Source organism: Neovison vison, chromosome 1 (genome assembly GCF_020171115.1).
Source record: "Neovison vison isolate M4711 chromosome 1, ASM_NN_V1, whole genome shotgun sequence".
NCBI classification, from domain to species: domain Eukaryota; kingdom Metazoa; phylum Chordata; class Mammalia; order Carnivora; family Mustelidae; genus Neogale; species Neogale vison.
The window spans coordinates 142,581,889-142,602,606 of NC_058091.1; the positions used below are offsets into that span (position 1 = coordinate 142,581,889).

Here is a 20,718-nt window from a genome sequence, read left to right on the forward strand (position 1 = left end):
ATTGAATGTTCATGTTGGACATATGTGGCAAAACATAAAAATATTCAAGAAACTGGCTGTGCTGTTTTTAATAGACAAACTCTAGAACCAACATAAATGTTCTCCGAATATACTCCAAAGAGCTAAGTTGCTAGTTTAGAAGGTGTAACTTTAATATGTACACATTGCTTTGTAAAATACAATCAAATATGATAGAACTATAAACATGAAATCATTACCCTGTATTTAATTTTATTTCTCAGAGATAACCTCCATTAACATATGATGTGGATCTTTCCAGACTTTCTTCCTCTCTGGCTACTTGGAAATTTTTAGAGCAAAGTGTATGTTTGTTTTATCATTTTTCTTACCCTTATAAAATCCCATTTTATGTATCCTTCTGCAACTTTTATTTTTCCCCTTTGCACTTCTTGAAAACCTTTCCAAATAGTTAGAGCTTAATCTCCAGCATATGTATATGTGTACAGACACATACATGTCTGCATAGACACATGCATTACAACATACATGCCGGCCTCGCAGGTGGGTAATGGCAGAGCTTTGTGATTTACCTGCCAAGTGGCTGTGGGAATTTATTGCTTGGTTCATTCAAAATAGATATGTAAATCCAACTGCGTGCATGCCCAGTGCAAGGCTACTTAAGACCTGAGCTCATGGTCCAGTGAGGAAACCGGGAGCATATATGTGAGTTATGATGGCAAAATGAGGCCCTGGTGCCCTGAAAATTGCTATGGCAACAGAGGAGGGACCTTTCCATCAGTCCAGGAAGGCATGGGCTCCAATCCTGGTGTCTGTGACTTCATGGAGACATTAGGTACATCCTTACCTTCTCTTCCTCGGTGCGAGGTGGATATGGTAATAACTACCCCAAAATGCTGTCATGAATGTCTACTGGGAAAATGTAGTCGTTTCTAGAAGAGCATCAGGTGTCTGTTAGTAAGTGTTTGGTTAGGTAAACAAATCATGGTGTACTAATTAATCCAGTATTCTGTAGCTATGAAAAATAAAGTCATTCTGTGTACCGACAGGTCAAACTTGAAGATGTGTGAATAGAGTAATATGTGGTTTACTATCATTTGTGTACAATTTCTTTATAGGTTGCTGTGGTATACACCTATATACATACTTGTAATTCTGTAGTCTGTCTAAAAGGATATCAAGGGGGGAGGGGCGCCTGGGTGACTCAATTGGTTGAGCATCTGCCTCTTTTTTTTTTTTTTTTTATTAACAACAGCCAAAATCACTGTTTATTTTTTTTTTTGCATTTCTTTTTTTTTTTCCCAATTTATTTATTTTCAGAAAAACAGTATTCATTATTTTTTCACCACACCCAGTGCTCCATGCAAGCTGTGCCCTCTATAATACCCACCACCTGGTACCCCAACCTCCCACCCCCCCGCCACTTCAAACCCCTCAGACTGTTTTTCAGAGTCCATAGTCTCTCATGGTTCACCTCCCCTTCCAATTTACCCAAATTCCCTACTACTCTCTAACGCCCCTTGATTTCACTTCAGGTCATGACCTCAGGGTCGCAGGATGGAGCCCTGCATCAGGCTCCCTGCCCGGTGGGGAGTCTGATTCTTCTTCTCCCTCTGTGCCTTCCCCAACCTGTGTGTTCACTCTCTCTTTCAAATAAATAAAATCTTTTAAAAATAAATAAAAGGTTATCGAAGGAACTGAACAGTCTTCCCTTCGAAAAAGGGAGCAGGAGCAGGGAGAGAGTCGTGCATTTCTCATAAGCACATTTGCACTCTTTGAATTTCCTCGTGTGTTTATTGTGTAAAGGAGAGTTCTTAAAAATTACAAAACTAGTAAAAGTCTATGTTTATCATAGAGTAAGGTGGCATCCGTTTAGTGAAACTTTTCAAATATTCTTACGTGGCAGGTTTTCACAGTCATTCCGTAAAGCTGTTGTAGGCATCAACCTTGGAGTATGTGTATTTACTGACCGTGGGATCTCGGAAAAGTTCCTTAAGTGCTCTAAACCTTCACCTTCTCCTGTAGGATAGGAAATAATAATAACAACTACTTTCTGGGGATGTGTGAAAATGAGATCGCACGATGAGATGCAATGAACCGTGCAGGACAATGTGTCGTCCTCAGACGTTCTTGCGTTCTAGCTAATGCTGGCAGGCTGGCTCTTTAAGGACAAGGGGTTGCAAATGGCGGTGATCTAACTCAGTCTTCTTCTACCGAGAAAGGGAATGTGTTGGTTCGCACAAATGGAAGTCTTGGGTAGACCTGCTTCTGGGCATGGCTCTATCTAGCACCTCTCTCGAAGGTACTGGGACTCAGTCTCTCTCCATCTCTTTGCTTCCACGTTGGTTCATTACCCTGGTGGCTCCAGGCTTACATCCTACCAACTCCCCGTGACGAGAACCCACCGTTTCTAACCAAAGTCCCCACACTGGCCAATTCTCCTGCCTTGGTCGTAGGTGCATTAGCCAAGGCGTAGGCACATTAGCCAAGGGACTGGAATGCAGTGATTGGTGGGCCCAGATTGCAGTCCTCTCCTTTGAGCCCCTCATGGGAAGGGTCAGGCTAAGATGTTGATCATCAGGGTTTTTGCTTGTCAGACTGAGAGACAAAGAAACCACCTGAACCAAGGACTGTGGAGAAGTTTCTCCCCCGAAGGGAACAATAGGGGCCAGGCTGGCAGAAACTGGATGTTCCCCCTCACGGCCCACCGCTTGGCTGCCTGACAGTTATTCCTATTATTTTTATATATACATTTTCAGAAATTTAACAGTACAACTGTTCATTACAATAGCACGTCATCTCCGTTTGGGCTGAGGTTCTCAAATTAGCACATGGTTCCTTTATAATAAAAGCCGCCCCTGATAATGCCTCAGGAACATAGCAATGGGGGTGACCCGCGGTGCAGTCCTCCTGTCCAGCCTCTGCTCTCAGTGAGGACCCGATAGCTTGGCCTTCTGCTGAGCACCAGGTGGATGCGTCGCTTTATCGGTGGGGCCCTGGGATATGAAGGTCTCTTTATAAACAGAGTAACTCCCAGTTCAGGGAAACGGTCACCCTAAGCAAACAAACATCTCTCTCTGACTGAGAGAGATTTCCATCTGCCTGGCGTGAGCAGAGACCACCTGGACTGCTTAAAACCTCCCATCCAGTTTTTTAGGTTTTTTAACCAGGCGTGCGTGCTTGCCTTTGTTAAGGTACGCGTTGACATAACGCTGCTCCGTCAGAGACCAGAGCGTTTGGCCCTTTCCCAAGAGGGAGCCCAGTTACTGTGCCCATCTGTCCCCAGGTCTGGGAGCGACAGGTAGTAAGTACTGTGTGTTCCTCTCAAAGCCGTTCAGCCCCTGCCACTGCCACCCTGGACGAAGGCTCATGGGACAGCCTACCAGAAGCGTCCAGTGGGAGAAGGGAGAGGTCACAGCGATCACCTCCCAAAGCACGCCCTGTCTCCTGCATGGCAGTAAGTTCCAGGCGCTGGAAGACTTGGTAGGACGGTGACTGTTGGTACAGCCCATAGGACCCCAGGATGACTTGCTGGGGCTGCCCTCCCTCCGCCGCTCATTTCTTGCTGTAGACATAGGGGCTTGGTGATTGATTCCCTCAGAGGCTGAGCTATCTTAGACCTTTTGGACTTAAGGATTCTCTGGCAGTAGAATTGCCTTCAAGATTTTGTAGATTTTCTACCTAGTATTTAGATCGGATCAACTATCCAAAGGCACACAACCTGCCTAGTCCCGGTCCTTGAAGTTGGACCTCTGTTTCTTAGCAACAGATCTCCGGGAATTTCCCCAACCTACAGTTTACGGCTTCCATAGGCCTTTGCCTCAAAGCAATTTGGAACAATAGCCTAGATGCGAAGACAAAAGTAATGTGCCCCCAGGCGGCCAGCCTGTGGGTGGTTCTTTCTTGCCAGTGTTCAGAGAGGTAATATAGACTTTGAGACTTCGGGGCCCAAGAGTTCTTGGTCCCAAGCTCTTTTCCCACTCGGCTTCTTTCCGGGGCCCTCCACCTGGAGGGAATACAGCTCTGTATCTCTCAGATTGCTTTCTATGGAGAGAAAAGGCCTCCATAGCAAAGCTGTTCCCCTCTGACTTTCAGGCAAGCTTCAAATGAGGTCTCTTGTGGGTAATTTCCTGAAGGCCCCGGAAATGACCCACCCACTCTACCGCTCCGGAATGAGGCTTGCCAGCTCCCCGTTGCACCAGGGCTCAGCCCGACTCAGCCCGTCCCACAGGCTGTTGCTCGCAACACCACACTTCCATTTCCCTAACTCAAAGAGCTTTAAGCAAAAAGGAGATGTTATGGGCTAATGCAACGGAGAAATCTGAGGCAAAGACCAGTCGTGGCCCCTAGCATATGACCTTGATTCAGACTTTTGAAGGACAGACGCCGACCCTTTCTCTCCATTTCTCCACTCCACTCGCCCCTGGGGGCCGCCATTCTCCATGGCTTCTGGCTGATATCAGCCTTCCAGGGAAGGCACAACACCTCCTTGCCAGGAGTTCCAGAAAAATCCCTGGGGTTGGCCTTTTTTTACCCCGCTTTGGTCACATGCAGCTCACCGTGGTCATTTTCCGGGGGGGGGGGCATGGAAGGAGGGATCAGCCAGGCCGGGGTCTCGTCGGAGCACTACACACTTGGGCTAGCACTGGGGAGGACTGCTCCCCCAAAACAATGAGGGAGATTTTGCCTCATGAAGAGGGCATGTTTGGCGGCCAACCGTCACAACAGGCTCACACAAGGATTTGACCGAATATTTGGGAGGAGAAAATGATGTTAAGAAGTCTGCCAGATGTCATTCCTAGGCCTTCAGATTGAAGTTCAGCCCAGCATTGCCCAACAGAAAAAAGGCAAGCCACGGGGTAAAAACTATATACATAGATAGATAGAATAATAATTGTCATACTATCTGATTTAATCATATTTCATAAAGCCAAAATGGTATCATTTTAACATGTAATCTGTGTAAAAACGACTAGTGAGATCCTTTACCCTTTCCTGTGCTAAGTTTTCGACCTCCAGCGTGTATTTCCTTCTTCAAGCACATGCTGCCAGGGGGTTGGGGGAGGCCACACGCGGCTGGGGACTGGTGGAGAGAACAGAGCCAGATTATTCGCAGGTAACTTTCTATAGAGAGGCTGCATCTCTGTCCTCAGCTGATAAGTTATCCCTCCGTTTCCATGTCATGAGGGGTTAAGTTGAAATTGTGCGTCCCCTCACGAGAAGAACGTGGCCATGCTGGGTGTCTAGTCGGTGGCCCTCCTGTCCAAACACGCATTCCACCGTTCGGTTAGTTAGTACACAACAGTTACTTAACCATCTGTGTCCTCTCAAGGACTCTACAGGCTAGGGAGGCAGACGCACTTACCCATCTTGCTTTACCTCTGTTCCCTAAGCCCAGTGCCCAGTCCACAGACACTAAATGAATATTTTTTAAGTAAAATTAAATTAGACGAAAAACTTGATGAAGGGGTGCCTGGGTGGCTCAGTCGGTTAAGCGTCCGACTCTTGATTTCAGTTCAGGTCATGATCTCAGGGTTTGAGATCAAGCCCCGTGGGGGGCTCCATGCCAGGCATGGAGGCTGTTTAAGATTCTCTCCCTTTGGGGCACCTGGGTGGCTCAGTGGGTTAAGCCGCTGCCTTTGGCTCAGGTCATGATCTCGGGGTCCTGGGATCGAGTCCCGCATGGGGCTCTCTGCTCAGCAGGGAGCCTGCTTCCTCCTCTCTCTCTCTCTGCCTGCCTCTCTGCCTACTTGTGATCTCTCTCTGTCAAATAAATAAATAAAATCTTAAAAAAAAAAAAAAAAGATTCTCTCCCTTTGCCCTGCCCCTCCCTAAAATAAAAGAAAAAACTGAATGAAGACTCCTCATTTGCCTGGTTTGATGACAAAAATGGAGACAGGAATACTAGTGGAAACCCAAGATTGAGCATTTGCATTTTTGTTATTCTGATGAATGACCATTTGCAGTCTGTGACTAGCTGTGTTACTGTTTAATCACTCTTTCTTCAAACATAAATATATGTATAGAGAGAGAGTGACTGAATACCTACAGAAACCCAGGCTCCTTGCCAAACCCTAGGTATACAGAGATAAATGGGAAACAGTCCTTGCCTTAAAGGAAATGAGAAACAGATAAGTAAAATAACCCTTCTATCCAATAAGTGTTATAATACACAGAAACACAGTGTTTGGGGGGAGCATAAGGAAGGAGATCCAACCCAGATCAGAGATGAGTGAAGGTCGGTGGTGGAATGTCGCAAGGGAAAAGCGAATTTACGTTCCAGGGTACCTGCTGTGGTCTGTCTCACCCCACACCTGGCACGTAGTGTTGAATCAGTGAAGGGGGTAAGCAGAGTGGCCCGTGACCTAACCCTAAAGGACCAGAGGACGGGTCTGTCTGAGCCTAGATGGGTAATCCCTTGCAGGTGAAGAGCGTTTTTGGCGCCGGCGCAGACCTGGAGCCGGCAGCTGGCCGGGGGGCATGACAGGGTCCTGGGTGAGGCAGAGCAGAGGGGCCAGCAGCCCGTTTGGCTGGTCTGGGTCCCCGGCAGCCCCACTGCTTGTGATCGCCCACGTGACCGGTGATGAATGATCGCACTTTCCCGTTGCAGGCAAAGCGAAGGCTGGAGCTTGGAGAAAGCGGTCACCAGTACCTCGCAGATGGCTTAAAAACCCCTAAGGGCAAAGGAAGAGCTGCCCTGCGAAGTCCAGATAGTCCAAAAAGTAAGGATCCCTTTGGTCTCATGCTCTCCTTGGTGTGGGCTTCCCACCTTTCAAAGCTGCTGGCTGAGAGGGTGCCAAGGTGGGGATCATTGTGGCATGTTGTGTCCTTTTCCACTTCTCTCTCTGTTCCCATCCAGAAAATAGCCGAGTATCTGCAGACACCCCACAGACACTGTAGGGTCCCTTCGGTCCCTGAACACTGACTCGGGAGGAGGCCTTTTTAAATGTGTGCGGTGTCATTTTTCAGCTCGGAATACAAGCTGAACCATTCTATAGTCATTCTATAATCACCATTCTATAATCAAATTTAATTTTAACTTCTCTTCATGGACATCACTTTGGAGACCAGCTCCCTGGGCGTAGAATTGTGCCAGGGTCGGTCAGGCCTGCGCCCGCCTCATCCTCGGGCTCCGCACAGGGCGCTGTCAGAATGAACCAAAACCCAGCCATGGCAGCTCGCTTTCCTTTCCACTGATTGTTTCTTTGACGAGAGAGAGAGAGAAGTAGGTTGGAAACAACAAAATAGCCCTTTCTGTCTCTGGTGTTTAATGGAGATGCTAAATTAGACTTTGTTCTCCCCTTTCCCGGAGTTTACGAATCGGGCCTTCCCAAACCCTGTGCAATGAACACCCGCCCGGCAGCTTAAATATGGTATTGAATGAGGACTTAACATGCAGGAGGGACGGGGCGAGTCGAGGGAAAGGCTGGTTGGGTATTCTTCATTGACATGAATGCTGCTGCCCAGGTTCCAGACTCACACAGACCATGGACCCTGCAGAGCTGGTTGCGGGGGGGTTGGGCTGAGCCCCTCCCGCCGCCCCCATCATGAAAATGAAATGCGGGAGAGATTCGCAGCCCAGGCCCTCGTGGGTTGGGCTCTGCACGTGCTGGTGTTCGCAGACCATAGCACGTTTTTATTCGTTCAACAGATAATGTTGAGGCCTGCCGTGTGCGGGACACCTCCCTAGACCCAGGGAGGAGGGTGAGGCCAAGTCGGAGCTCCTGGGAACATCACAGCACAACGCTTTCATCCAACGGGAATTCGTACTGTCCCTTCCTTTTCTAATAAAGCCATTTCATAGCTTTCTGTAACTTACCGAGAACACTGGCCGTGGCTTTGCTTGGATGCTAATCCTTGGGCTGCAGCGGGAAACAGGGCTCGCCTACCTGCGGAGAAACCCTTCATTTCTTTACCTTTCCCCCTATCCCCCCCACCCGCTCGGCTTTTGTTTTTCTTTAAGCTCCAAAATCTCCCTCAGAAAAAACACGGTATGACACATCCCTTGGTCTGCTCACCAAGAAGTTCATTCAGCTGCTGAGCCAGTCCCCCGACGGGGTCTTGGATTTGAACAAGGCGGCGGAGGTGCTGAAGGTGCAGAAGAGGAGAATCTACGACATCACCAACGTGCTAGAAGGCATCCACCTCATCAAGAAGAAGTCGAAGAACAACGTGCAGTGGATGTGAGTACGAGCCACGGCCCCGGACCCCGGCGCCACGTTCACACCCGCGCTGCTTCCGCGGGCTCCTCCCCGCTGCCCCTGAGCCCCCAGCCGAAGTCCAAGGGCTCTTTGCCCTTTAGATGCAGTCGGAGACATTGGGTTGGCCTCAGGCAAGGGGGTCCCTGCCCACTCCATGAAGGTGCTGTTCCTCTGCACCCGGGAGGCCGCGTGTGCTCACGTGTGTCATCTGAAGGATGCTGGCCCGTGTCTCCGGCTTGTCTCTAACAGGGGTTTGGAAATGAACCATGGCTCTCTATGAACACAGCTGTGTAGCTGTCCCATGGCCACGTATCATCATCCAGGGCTCTAACGGCGGGTCAGCTCGCTTTCTGTGTAAATAGAGGCAAGACTTAGAGGCCTCAGTCCCTCCTGGAACGCAGGGATGATAGCACATGTCCCCTGTCCACCGACACGTGTGACTCAGCGTATGGTTAGTCTCGTTTGTGAATAGCGGACGGAGCACTCGTGTGGCCGGTATTTTAGGAGGAACGATGAAGGCATTGTGGGAAGGAACAAATCTGTTCTATGCTGGCTTTGAGAAACGACTCCCTCAAACATGATTTGAGTGCAGGGAACTTTTTGTACTTTTAAGGAATTTTGTGACAATTCAAGTGACCCATTTTGGCCTGTGGTTTAGAGAAACCTGTTGGGTAGTTGTCTTTGTTCATGTGTACAGTGCACACATCTGTTCCCTTAACCTCCTTTTCCCTTTCCGTGGTTGCTAGAAGACCCGCAGGAACTTCCTAGGTCTTTTGTGCTTCCCGAATGATATTCTGTTGAATTTGAAGCAGTCCTCTTTTCTTTCACATTTTTCTCTCTCTCAATATCTCTTTATCCTTTTTTTCCACCCGTTGTTTCTCTTTCCTCCCGGGAGGCATGTGGCAGGTAGGGGCTCCTCCTTTTGCCCTTTGAAGTTGAGCCTTCCGAAAAAACAGGCCTCCTGGAGGACAGAAACCTGGGAATTACAGCGTTGGGGGTTTATTGGGTTTTCTTGCCCTCCGCTTAATTTCTATAGTGTGAGAGGTGAAGCACTGCGTGGACAAAAAGTAAATACACAAGTATAAATGTTCTGATGTTAACACTTGGCTAATAAGTGTGTCCTCCTGTGTCAAGGGGGCACATCTTACTCAAAAGGACATTTCTAGGGCGGGGTGCGTGGGTGGCTCAGTGGGTTAAAGCCTCCGCCTTTGGCTCAGGGTCCTGGGATCGAGCTGCCTACTTGTGATCTCTCTCTGTCAAATAAATAAATAAAATCTTTATTTAAAAAAAAAAAAAAAAAAAAGGGCCATGTCTCGCTGCCCCTCCCCCACACGCTCTCCCCCTTGGCCCCGAGCAGTTACAAAGGGTCTATGTCTGGGTTCCCAGGGGCTGCAGTCTGTCTGAAGATGGGGGCATGCTGGCCCAGTGTCAAGGCCTCTCCAAGGAAGTGACCGAGCTCAGCCAGGAAGAGAAGAAATTAGATGAACTGATCCAAAGCTGCACCCTGGACCTCAAACTGCTAACCGAAGACTCAGAGAACCAAAGATATCCTTTGTGCACCTGTTCCTTGGGGGTTAGTGCCTTCTAGAACACAGCCAGTGTTGACAGGCTGACTCTTCTGCACAGGTCGAATTTTGCTCTGGTTAACGCATGTTCTTCACGTGTGGTTGGGGACATACGGATACAACAGTCGGGCGGCAATGTTCTAAGATAGATAAGGTGTCAGCGTTAATATTAATGACAACAACCAGCAGCTCCCTCTCTGCCTCCCCAGATTTCTGGTGGGCGTTTACTGTCACTGTTGGGGTTCTCACATTCTATTTTCTTTTCATCAGATATTGGAGCAATAGGAATTTGTTGAATCTGTCTGAGCTATAGCTGAAGGAACGAAGAGCCTAGAAAAATCATTCTGTAGCCTCTACCCGTGCATTAATGCTGATGCTCAACACCAGAAACTGATTTCTGAATCCTCTGCCCTCCCACCGCCGATGCCTGAGACGTCTCGGTCTATCCATCCATTTACAGACATTGGTCCTTAGAAATAGTTTTAAAAGCCAGTTCTTGTCAACTGGCTGACAATCTGTTGGCCGTCACAGGAAAACTCGCTCTCATCATCTCACTCCCCACAAAAAGGGAGAAAGATGATGTCGTCGCGTTGACAACAAGATTTTGCAGTATTCCCAGTTCCGCGTAGAAGATGAAGCCCGTATTTTAAGAAACCCCACCTCTTAAGTTGTGTCCCCCCTTCTGATTGTTCCACATTACCTTTTATGTCTGAGAGGCTTTCCCTTGGAGGGTAGGGGGACATTTATTGTTCAGTTGAGGCTGTTTTTTGAAACCGCGATTACTCATTTTCTGTCGACCACAGGATTGATCTTGCCCACCGATGCTTAGTGAGGTGGAGAAGAGGTGTGGTGATTTGAACCCCCAGTGGCAGCCAGAGTGGGCTTATGGGGGAAGAAACAAGAATAGCTCTAGTCGAGCTGTTTCGTTCACCCTTTAGCTGGGAGCCCCGTGGCGGACGAGACAGTGTGGTTACATGTGATCGGCAGCTCTCTGGAGTGTGCAGCTTACAGCCTCGTCAACAACCTCAGCTTCCTCTGGGGCCTTTGTTGCAGACACTGAAAGCTTCCTTGCGGGGAGCTGCTAACCCCAAAAAGCAAATTCAGGAGGGAGCCACAGTGGAAGTACTTTTAAGTTTGTAAGATTAGAAAACATGTTTGCACAATTTATTTCAATTCGCCATTCGGTTCCGAATGTGGTACAGCTTGTTCACGAAGGTGTTGAAATTTTCCTTCCTGCAGGATGTTGAGTAACTGTAGATGAGTTTTTATTTTAATAAGTACTTGTCACGTAGCTTTTTGACAGTGGACTTGTGGGGTAGGTACCTGGTTATCAGTTTTTCCATGTTCTCAGTGAAAGCTCAGAACTATCAAGTCTCATATGAAGGCAACAGTTGGCTTCCTTGACGAGGTACATGGTGACCTAAGACCCAGACTCTTGCCTGAGCTGTCCCGTCAAGCTCAGTGCTGAATTTGCTGTCGTCTCAACCATTAAGACTTAAAGAAGACAATCTGTGATAGATGTCCCTAGAAATACATATAGATTTGGGGTGAATGTGCTTTTTTTCTGCACAGTAGGCTCCTAGCTTCCTTCAGTTTCTAATTAAAAGCCACTGTTCTAAGAGAAGCATTTCCTCCTAACTCTCTAAACCCTATTTCTGTTTGAAATGTGTTAGATCACAGACTCAATTCTCTAATATTATATTACCTGCAGAAAGGCCTTCATTGAGTCATGTGATTTGCTGTTTTATCCTAAGCATTTCTTGTGGGCTAACATAAAAAACACAACAGGCTAAAGACATTGTACGTTATTTATGTCACTCCGTGTCCCTTATAAAAGAGAGCTATGTGACTCTTATAAGAGAGCTATGTGAGCTCCTTTAGTGCCAAGTAAAAACTCGTCTCTCCAGGCAAGCTTGCATGAATACTCTTTATCATGTAGTTAAGTACCATAGTCTTTCATGATATCCTCTTAGGCTCGGCCACCAGGACGTTTAAAAGAATTGTTCAGTGCCCTGACGTCATGACCAAGGGTAGGGAAATACTCTTTCACTCTCGTTTCCTGTGACATTGTTTCTCAAATTAATTCAGGTTGCAGAGCACTTAGAAGCTGCTTTCCCTCCTTGTGAACACTGAAATAGTGATAGTGATATTGTACAAAGGATAACTTTTTTCTAACAGAAATGATGAGTTTTCTTATCAATAGGCAGTATGCAATCACAACTAGCCCAAGTGCCCCTAAGAAAACAAGCTGTCTGCCTGACCGTCTTCTGAGTTCTTCCACCTCTGTATCTGTTGGCTACTCATGCATTCATGTGCGTGGCTATTGACGTTTGCTAACGGTCGAGCAACAGACAGAAGTTACCAGAGTTCCAAAAATTATATCGGCAAAGAAAGCTTAATTTTTTTTTTCCTATAAATTGGGATCTGCCATCTTTCAACTTGAGTGACAGAACACTTCACCAAAGTTCCCAGAATGTCTGTGCTCCAGAGGAACCCGGCTAGGAAATCCCCACCAAACTGGGTCTGGGTTTTCTTCTGATAATTTAACTATTCTGTTTCCATGTTTAACATTCTACATCACCATGGGCTTTTTAGAAATGAGTAGGAGAACAGTATGGATTTGTCTTATTGTTTTGAGTATTAGAAAAGGTTTGCGAGAGATCCCATGTGTCTAAAGATCGAGACAGAGAGACCAGTATATTCTTACGAGTCATAAAATACTTGAAAATTTTTCCATGCATCTGTTCTGTCAGTCTTCTAAATGGTTACATTCCTTAACACTCACTACGTTAGCTTACGTTACATATCAAGATATTCGAAAAATTAGTGGCCTTAAAGACCAAACTGTTATAGTAGTCAAAGCCCCTCCAGAAACAAGACTTGAAGTGCCTGACCCAATAGAGGTAAGGAGATAACATCTTTGTTCATCTGCAGAAATCTTTTTGGAGTGCCCGAAGTTAAAGAATCATTGACACGTGGTCAAAGTATGCATTCTCCTGACACTCGATAGTTCTTTCCCATCCCTTTTACCTAACTGGAACTTCAAAAACATTTCAACCGTTCAGTACATATCGAGTGTCTCAAAAGTCTAATTTTAACATCGTGGGGCCTTGAACGCAGGGTATGGTGCCCTGTCCCTCTAGTACTTTTTCTTTCTCAACATTTGGTATCTGGAGGTTCTGACTGATTTCAACCATTGGGGAATTTCATGTTGATTGCCTTGGATTTGTTCCCCACCAGGAATAGAGACATAAATGTTTTAAGGTATCTCCCTAACTTTAATTTAAAAAAAAAAAAAAAAGTATCTCCCTAACTTATCTTAGCACATTTTAAGAATTTATCTTTTAAAACATGTTTACTTTTAAGAAATCACATATGACTTTGGCTGAATTGGTAGACAAGAATACTATAAGAAAGTAGGGAGCATATTTTTGTCATTAATCTCTGATAATCTTTGCTAATATACACCTGGACCCTAACTATAAGATAAAGAAATGTAGCAGAAAGAAAATGCATAGAAAATAAAGAGAGTGAGAGTCACAAGCTCCCATCTAGGGTAGAGTTCTCACCTAAATGATAATAATAGAACTATGACCCAGATGAAGAAGAATTTTAGTAGTTAGTGTGCTGCATCCTCTTATTAAACACTGCTCCTAGCACTTAATACTCTTCATCCAGTGGTTATTCAAGTTCACATAAAAATGCCCTGCCGTAAAGGGATAGCAATATGGAAATACCGTCTTTGAAATACTTGAAGGATCTTTTCATAGTTTGCATAGAAGGAATATATTTAAAGAACACAGTTCACCGTCTCATGGGCAGGGGTCCCCAAACTTTACCTTTAAAGGGCCAGAGAGTAAATATTTTTGGCTTTGTGAGCCATAAGTCTCTGTTGGTTCTACTCAATTACACAACTTTGCCATTGGAGCCCAAGAGAAAAAACAAAAAACAAAAACAGCCAGAGGCAATCCGGAAACAGTGGGAAAGGGCATGATTCTCCGCCAATAAAACTTTATTTACAAAGCCAGTTGATGGACTGGATTGGGCCCTCGAGCTGCAGTTTGCTGGCCCCTCCTCTAGAGGATGACAGTCATCACTTGATGAGGGGGGGGGAAGAGGCCACCGGGGAAGAAGCAAAATGAACAATGAAAAGTACCCTCACTTCCCATTTCTGGATGAAAATTACTATAGCTCTCATGTCTCAGTTTGAACTTTTCTCACTTGTTCTGTCGATAGAGCCTACAAATACATTTGGCAAGTACCCAAGGGCCCATTGAGGTTTATTTGTGTCCAGAAGAGACAGAAACACACAGTCCAATGAAAACAAACAACCAAGACCACAATGGGAATATTCCGAAACCCCCTTCCAAAGGTAAAAATTCCACTTTTGTCATTTGGAAAGTATATTAAAAACGAAGGTGACCGGAAGGATCCGGTGCTGGAACCACATGCCTAGGCAAGAACCAAAAACTTCTGCTATTTAGCGCTATTAAGGTAACTTTTTTTTTTCTTTTCAAAGGCAGTCTGAGTAGTTACAGAATCAAATCATGGTCTTGAGCCAATGACTCCTCCGCCCACAGACGGAGTCCCTCAGGCTTTCGCTATGGGCAGAAATTGCTTCCCTTACAGTGTTTTGGAAAGCCCGCTGGGGTGCCGAGTAAAGCTGTGAGCTGTCTGAATGAATCATCAGCTACACTTGGCCACACACCTTCGCCTGATGCCTCTGAGATCATGTTAGCAAAAAATTAAAGAGTTTGGAGCCAAGAGCCTTTTGTCAAAGAAGTTGAACTTGATTTCCGCTCCCCTCCTCATTCCCACCCCCTGGGGTGATGGGGACAAGCTACGGGAGAAAGACCCCAGGAGTATCTTAAATTCTCTCCCGTTTTCCACTTTCAGACTGGGGATATGTCTTCAGCCTTTCCCGTTACTGTCTCCCAATATAGCCTCAAGAATTGGAGCGATTTAAGTGACTCGGGTCTGATTTGTAACACTGAGCACTGTAATTGCCACGGCAGCTCAGATGTTAAAACGAAAGATCACCTTTTTTGCCACAGACATTCAAAGTGGATATGTCTTATTACGTGCATTTTTAAGAAGTATCTTTAAAGACGTTATTTGTTTAAAAAAAAGACTAAGTGAAAATCCATTGAATCCCTACGAGGAAGCCAGCTTTTCAGCATGTATGTTTTGTTTTGTTTTGTTTTCCTTTAAATATTGACCAGCTGATAGCGGAGAGAAGTGTTTGAACTTGTTAGCCTCTAAACTTTGAAACGATTTGTATTCTTGTTTGCTAACTGTAGGCATCCCAAAAGTTGAGTGAGTTAGACCAGAACAGAGAAAAGTTGTCAGTCACGGTGCATGAGGTGGGCTGGACCACAGTGGTATCTGATTGTCCTTCCAGAAGGTCCTGGCTTTTATAACAGCCCCATGCATAGTCTTCCAACAAGTTGGTGTGATTTGTCTCCTAACTTATTTTTCGGTTTTCTCCAATTTTTTTTTTTTTTTCCCTCTTCAGACTTGGCTTCAACCAACTCAGGACATAGCGATTGTTCGATTTCTATGGCAAATCTTTCTCCTTTGGCCTCCCCAGCCAACCTCTTACAGCAGACTGAGGACCAAATTCCTTCCAATCTAGAAGGACCATTTGTGAACTTACTGCCTCCCCTGCTCCAAGAAGACTATCTCCTAAGCCTCGGGGAGGAAGAAGGCATTAGCGATCTCTTTGATGCTTATGATTTGGAGAAGCTCCCGCTTGTGGAAGACTTCATGTGTAGTTGATTATGCTTTGTGTGACCTCCCCTTATAAACCAATATTTTTTTATTATGGAACCAGAACATCTGTCATGCAGTGTTGTCCCTTCCTACCTTCTTCCTCCGAGATAGTATCATGAAGTAAACTACAAACTTCAGAACAAAGCTGACATTTTAATGAATTTTAAAAAGGGGAGGGGTTGCCTTTCTTTTTTTTTTTTTTGGTTGTTGTTGTTGAGTTTTTTGTTTTTGTTTTTGTTTTTTTGTCTAAACGCACAGTCGCGGGCTCTCTTGGGAAAGCCCTGCTTTGCTCCAGGCTCCAAAAATCTCCTGGATGAGTCAGCAATTGAGAAAATGTGCAATCAGGTGTCTCTCACCCGTATTTTTCTTCCCTCCCTCCCGGATTGGCTTGCTGTGCCTGACGGATGCGCTGTGGAATGGGGTCTGGCCACCTGGCCCACTCAAGAACAGCAATCTTCCTTAATAGCATTTCAAGCCGTGCCTTCTCCGCGGATTGCATGTCTTTGGGGTCTGCTAATATGGAACGGAACGGCAGGAACTGTAAACTTGAAGTCATGCAAAGTATGAAATGGATTTCTTCAGCTCTTCTTAGGAATATTTAAATTACTGTCATAATTCAGTGTAAGCTATGGACCTTGTGTCCTGTAGGAGGTCAAGAGAACCTGCACAGCCTTTCGGACGAAGAACCTCTTTTCCGATATTTGTTGCAGATACAGAAGAACGGTAGAGTTCTGCCACTCGGAAGCTGTTGTGGATTTTCCTGTCTCCATTAACCACTCCCATTCCCCTGCCCCCAACGTATTTGTTAGTTTAAAGTTGATTTGTAGCAAATGCTTACTTAGGAGTTTTCTGTGGATTGTTTTCGCCTTTTTATTTTTATTCTTTTTAAATTTTTTTTTTTTAGCTGCCATTTAAGCATTCCTGTGGCACCCAGCACCATTTCAATTTAATTGTTTACCTTGAAACGGTTTTTGCTAATTCACATTATTTAAGCAGAGACGTAGAGGACCTCTACTGATCAGAGCATCTAAACGTGTGTGATCTAAGGTTTAACAGCCTCGGCAAGAAGTGTCACCCCACCTTGCTTCCTTTCCCAGGACGGGAGCTTGGAGCCAGCTGGTCCTGGGGCTCGCTCTCGGACACGGGTGGCCCGTTTGAGAGGAGAACCAGGTCAGATGACATAGCAGTCCCAAGGAGCAGCAGGTGTGGATCCCTCCGTCCTTGGGCTTCCCGGCCCTGTGACTGGGGCAAGGGCTCTCTTACTCTGCACTCAGGGAGACCACTTCTCAGGATGGGGTCAGATGGAGAGGCCTCTGGGGACAAAGATATCCCCACTGTGTCAGTGGCATTTACTTAAAAGCTGGTGAGAACAGGGCGCTCCCACTGCATCGGGGGCTGCGATCGTCCTGGCCCAGAACCCATTCCCCTTCCTCTACGAAGGAGTCAGTTGGACCAAGGGAAGTCATTACGCGGAAGGAGAAGCGATAGAAGCCAGGGCGTCTCCCACTTTACTCTTCAGGAACGGTGTCCCCCAGTTGGAGGCTTCGTGTCAGCTGCAAATCCTACCAGTTAGGTCCAAGAATGGCTTTCCCATCGGCCCTGGGGAGGCACCCTTCTCCCGCTGGGCACATGGCATGGAACCTCAGGTCCATTGCTTGGATCCTGAAGACGACGGAAACGAGGGAGTCAGGTGAAAAAAAAAAAAACAAACCTCAAAACGAAAACAGTTAAATTGAAATGCTATGTGCCTGACACTGTAGCACTCAATTCGTGCGTTTAACGGAATCGAAAATAATCCCTTAGGAAAAACACAAAACGAAACAAAAACAAAACAAACAAACAAACAAAAAACCACGAAAGCCCCAGCCAGTTTACTCAAGGTAGATTTCCACAATATGCAAAGTGGTGGTGGGGTCAAAACCAATGACACCAGCACTTTAAACTATTTGTGTGGGTATGCGTGGGTGTATGTTTGGGAAGAAAAACAAAGGTGCACATTATCCTCCTTTTTCTTCTTCGGCCTCCGTCCCCAGCCTCCTCCCTCACACACACTGGCTTTGGTACAAACAGCAGTGTGGTCTGTGATGACGCTTTGGGGTGGGGGAGGGAGGGGGAGCTTTGTGTCAAGTGCCTACTGGAAATGCACTGTGGGGTTTTTTCCTGTATGGGAAACCATTTATGCCAAGCTTTCCCCCATTTCCCATATTTATCTCATCTGGTTAGCTGCCTCTGCTTCCAGCTCTGTAACGATTCTCTTTGCCAGCTGCACGAAGCTGACTTGTTTCCAAAGTCTAAAGACTGAGCTCTCACCTGGCTAGGTTGTTGTGTGTTTTGTTGACTTTCTCGTTTCGCCTTTCCGTAATGTAATAATGCCGTATTTATTGTTTTGAAGATGAAAGGAATACTAATAAGTCTTAAGAGTTCCTTCATGCATAAGATTTTTTCCAGTTAGTGGGCTGAGCTTGGTGTCCGTGAATTAGCCGTCCATGCTGTGTTCTGTTCGCATCGCCCATTTTTCCTTTCTGACATAGATTCTGGCACCCAAAGTGGGTTAGTGCTACAGTATTTGTGTTACTTTGAGTACTAAGTATGCAGGTTTTTCTGGTACCATTGAGTTGCTGCTATTAACGCTCACACATGAAATGGCTAAAAGTTACACGTGTGCGAATTATGACTGCGTGAGCCTTACAAAAGAAAAAGTGTACAAAGGGCAACACATGAGCTGTCAAACAGTGTTAGGTGTGTGTTCACATGTACAGATCTGTGCATAGCGATCGTTTTATTTAAGTTGATACGTAGTCTCCTCACACTTTCATTATCTAGCGATTTTGTACAAAAAAAAAGAGGAAAAAAAACAGCAATTAATTTGTAAACACTGCCAGAATATTTTCTAGCGGGTTTGTAATTTTTTAAGAGTTGTTCTATTTTGTTTCTGGGTTGTTTTTTTGTTGTTGTTGTTGTTGTTGTTGTTGTGGTTCTCGTTTCCGTTTTTGTTGTTTAAGTGTAGATCTGTAAATAAAACTGCAGTATTTAAAGCTTTAGCTTTCAGGAAAAAAAGAAAATAAGAACTCAGATGCGTGCATGACAGCCTGCGTGTGAGAGGAAGGATTTGAAGGAACATGGCTTGCAGAGTGAGTCGAGTGGCAATTGTCAGATTGTGGGAATTTCTTTTCCTACGGGGTACGTGATTTTTGTCAAGAGGAAGTATTTCTCCCAAAATTGGGAGTAGGCAAACTACTAATCGGTTTAGCTTTGTGTTGTATGCTAGTTTAAAAAAAAAAAAAAAAAAAGAAGAAAATATGTAATATAATGTAAAAAAAAAAAAAGCTTTTATGATGGATTTTGTAAATAGATTTGTTACAGGGTAACCTGTTCTCTAGCTGTGATCTTATCACTTCAAATGGGTGTAATTTGAATAAATTTTGTATGGTAAAGGATCAATAAAATGATTTTTTTTAAGAGTTCAGACTTGTAAACGGCTTTTCTTATGGTATCTTACGTTCCTGCATTAACTTCATTCTTAAAGACGTGCTTCAGCATGGAGAAAGGCGGCCTCAAAGCCTGAGAGCACACCTGTGTGTGGGACTTGAACAGTGCCGGGACATTTGCCGAGCCCCTGCGGTGTGCCCGGCCCTTGGGGAAGTGGAAGAATTCACCACGTCTCTGACCAGCAGCAAAAACCACTTTCAGATCCAGAAGGATTTTTACTCTCCGTGGCAAGTCCAGTTTTATTTTTCATAACGAGTTACGAAGCCAAGACATTTGAATTCTCACGATGGGTAATTAACCAGCCTTGTCCTGGATTCCGTGTTCCTGGAAATGCCACCTCTGCGCAGGCTGGGATCTTTGCAGGGCCACCGTGCCCTCTTCGCCCTGAGCTCATCATCTCAAATTCCAGCATGTCACGTATGGTACGTACACACGCAAGCCATCCACCCATACGCAAGGGTATGAAGTACGGAAACAAAACCATCCCTGCCCCTCCAACCTATTCACCCCGAAGGAAACCACTCTCCTCACCGTTCCTCTGCATCGACGTCCAGTCCAGTTTTTCCCGGCATGGGACACATGTGTGCGCACGTGTAGTTTAGCATAAATGGTACCATGTAGACTCCTCCGCAGCTCTTTTTCTTTCTCGCTGTAGATTTGGACATCTTTCCATGTTTGTACTTACAGACCATGTTCACGGTCTCCAAAGCCTGCGTAGCGTTCCAGTGATTAAAAATGTATTTAATAATTTATTTCACCCAGTTAACTTTTAAAAAAAGATTTTATGCATTTATTTGAGAGACAGAGAGCACAAGCAGGGAGAGGGGCAGAGGAAGAAGCAGGCTCCTCTCTGAGCAGGGAGCCTGACGTAGGACTCGATCCCAGGACCCTGAGATCATGACCTGAGCCGAAGGTAGATGCTTAACCCATAGAGCCACCCAGCCCACCCCTAGGTTATTTTCTTTTTGAATTTATTGAATGCTTATATTTTGCCAAGCACTGTTTCTTTTTTATGTGGCAAAACACCCATAACGTGAAATTTACCATTAGTGACATTCAGTACATTTACAGTCTTGTGCAATGACCACCACTATCTAGTTCCAGAACAATTTCATCATCCCAAAAGGAAACACATACCCATTACCAAACCCAATACACTTGCACCCAGCAAACCACCCCCCATACCCGGGAATGTTAATCTGCTTTCTTTCAATATGGATTGGCCTAATCTGGATATTTCCTGCAAATGGAATCATACAATAAATGCCCTTTGGTATTTGCCTTCTTTCACTTAACGTAATGTCCTCAAGGTTCATCCATGGCCCAGCATGCGTCAGTACTTCATTCTTTTTTTAATGCTTGACTCATGCTCCGTGGTGTGGATAGACCACATTTTGTTTATCCATTCATCAGCTAATGGACATTTGTGTGCTTTCTACCTTTTGGCTATTGAAATGCCAGGTACCATTTTAAGTGCTTTATACGAGGGCTCTATGTTTTCTTGAAGCATGCATCACTAGCTAATATATCTGTTGTTTCTCTACTTCTAAAATGTAAACTCAGTGAGGAAAGGTACTTCGTGGGGCTTGAACTCACAAACCTGAGATGAAGACCTGAGCTGAAATCCAGAGTTGATGCTTAATCAACTGAGCCAGCCAGGCAACCCTAAATATTGTTGTAGAGATGGGTTGTACTTGAGACAGTTTGAAGTC

At 45.5% G+C, this 20,718-nt stretch overlaps 1 protein-coding gene across 2 annotated transcripts in view; it reads left to right on the plus strand.

The window, feature by feature from the left end:
• Positions 1-17,409, plus strand: part of E2F3 (E2F transcription factor 3) — a 72,811-nt gene extending 55,402 nt beyond the window's left edge. The window contains exons 2-7 of one of the 2 annotated variants that reach the window (XM_044259693.1): positions 6,590-6,701; positions 7,943-8,162; positions 9,567-9,725; positions 12,534-12,648; positions 13,982-14,117; positions 15,261-17,409. In XM_044259693.1, coding sequence (XP_044115628.1) covers positions 6,590-6,701; positions 7,943-8,162; positions 9,567-9,725; positions 12,534-12,648; positions 13,982-14,117; positions 15,261-15,523 — 1,005 coding nt within the window. In that variant the 3' untranslated portion in view covers positions 15,524-17,409. The remainder of the gene's footprint in view (positions 1-6,589; positions 6,702-7,942; positions 8,163-9,566; positions 9,726-12,533; positions 12,649-13,981; positions 14,118-15,260) is intronic. The other variant, XM_044259702.1, reaches the window with a different exon arrangement.
• The last annotated feature ends 3,309 nt before the right edge of the window (positions 17,410-20,718 follow it).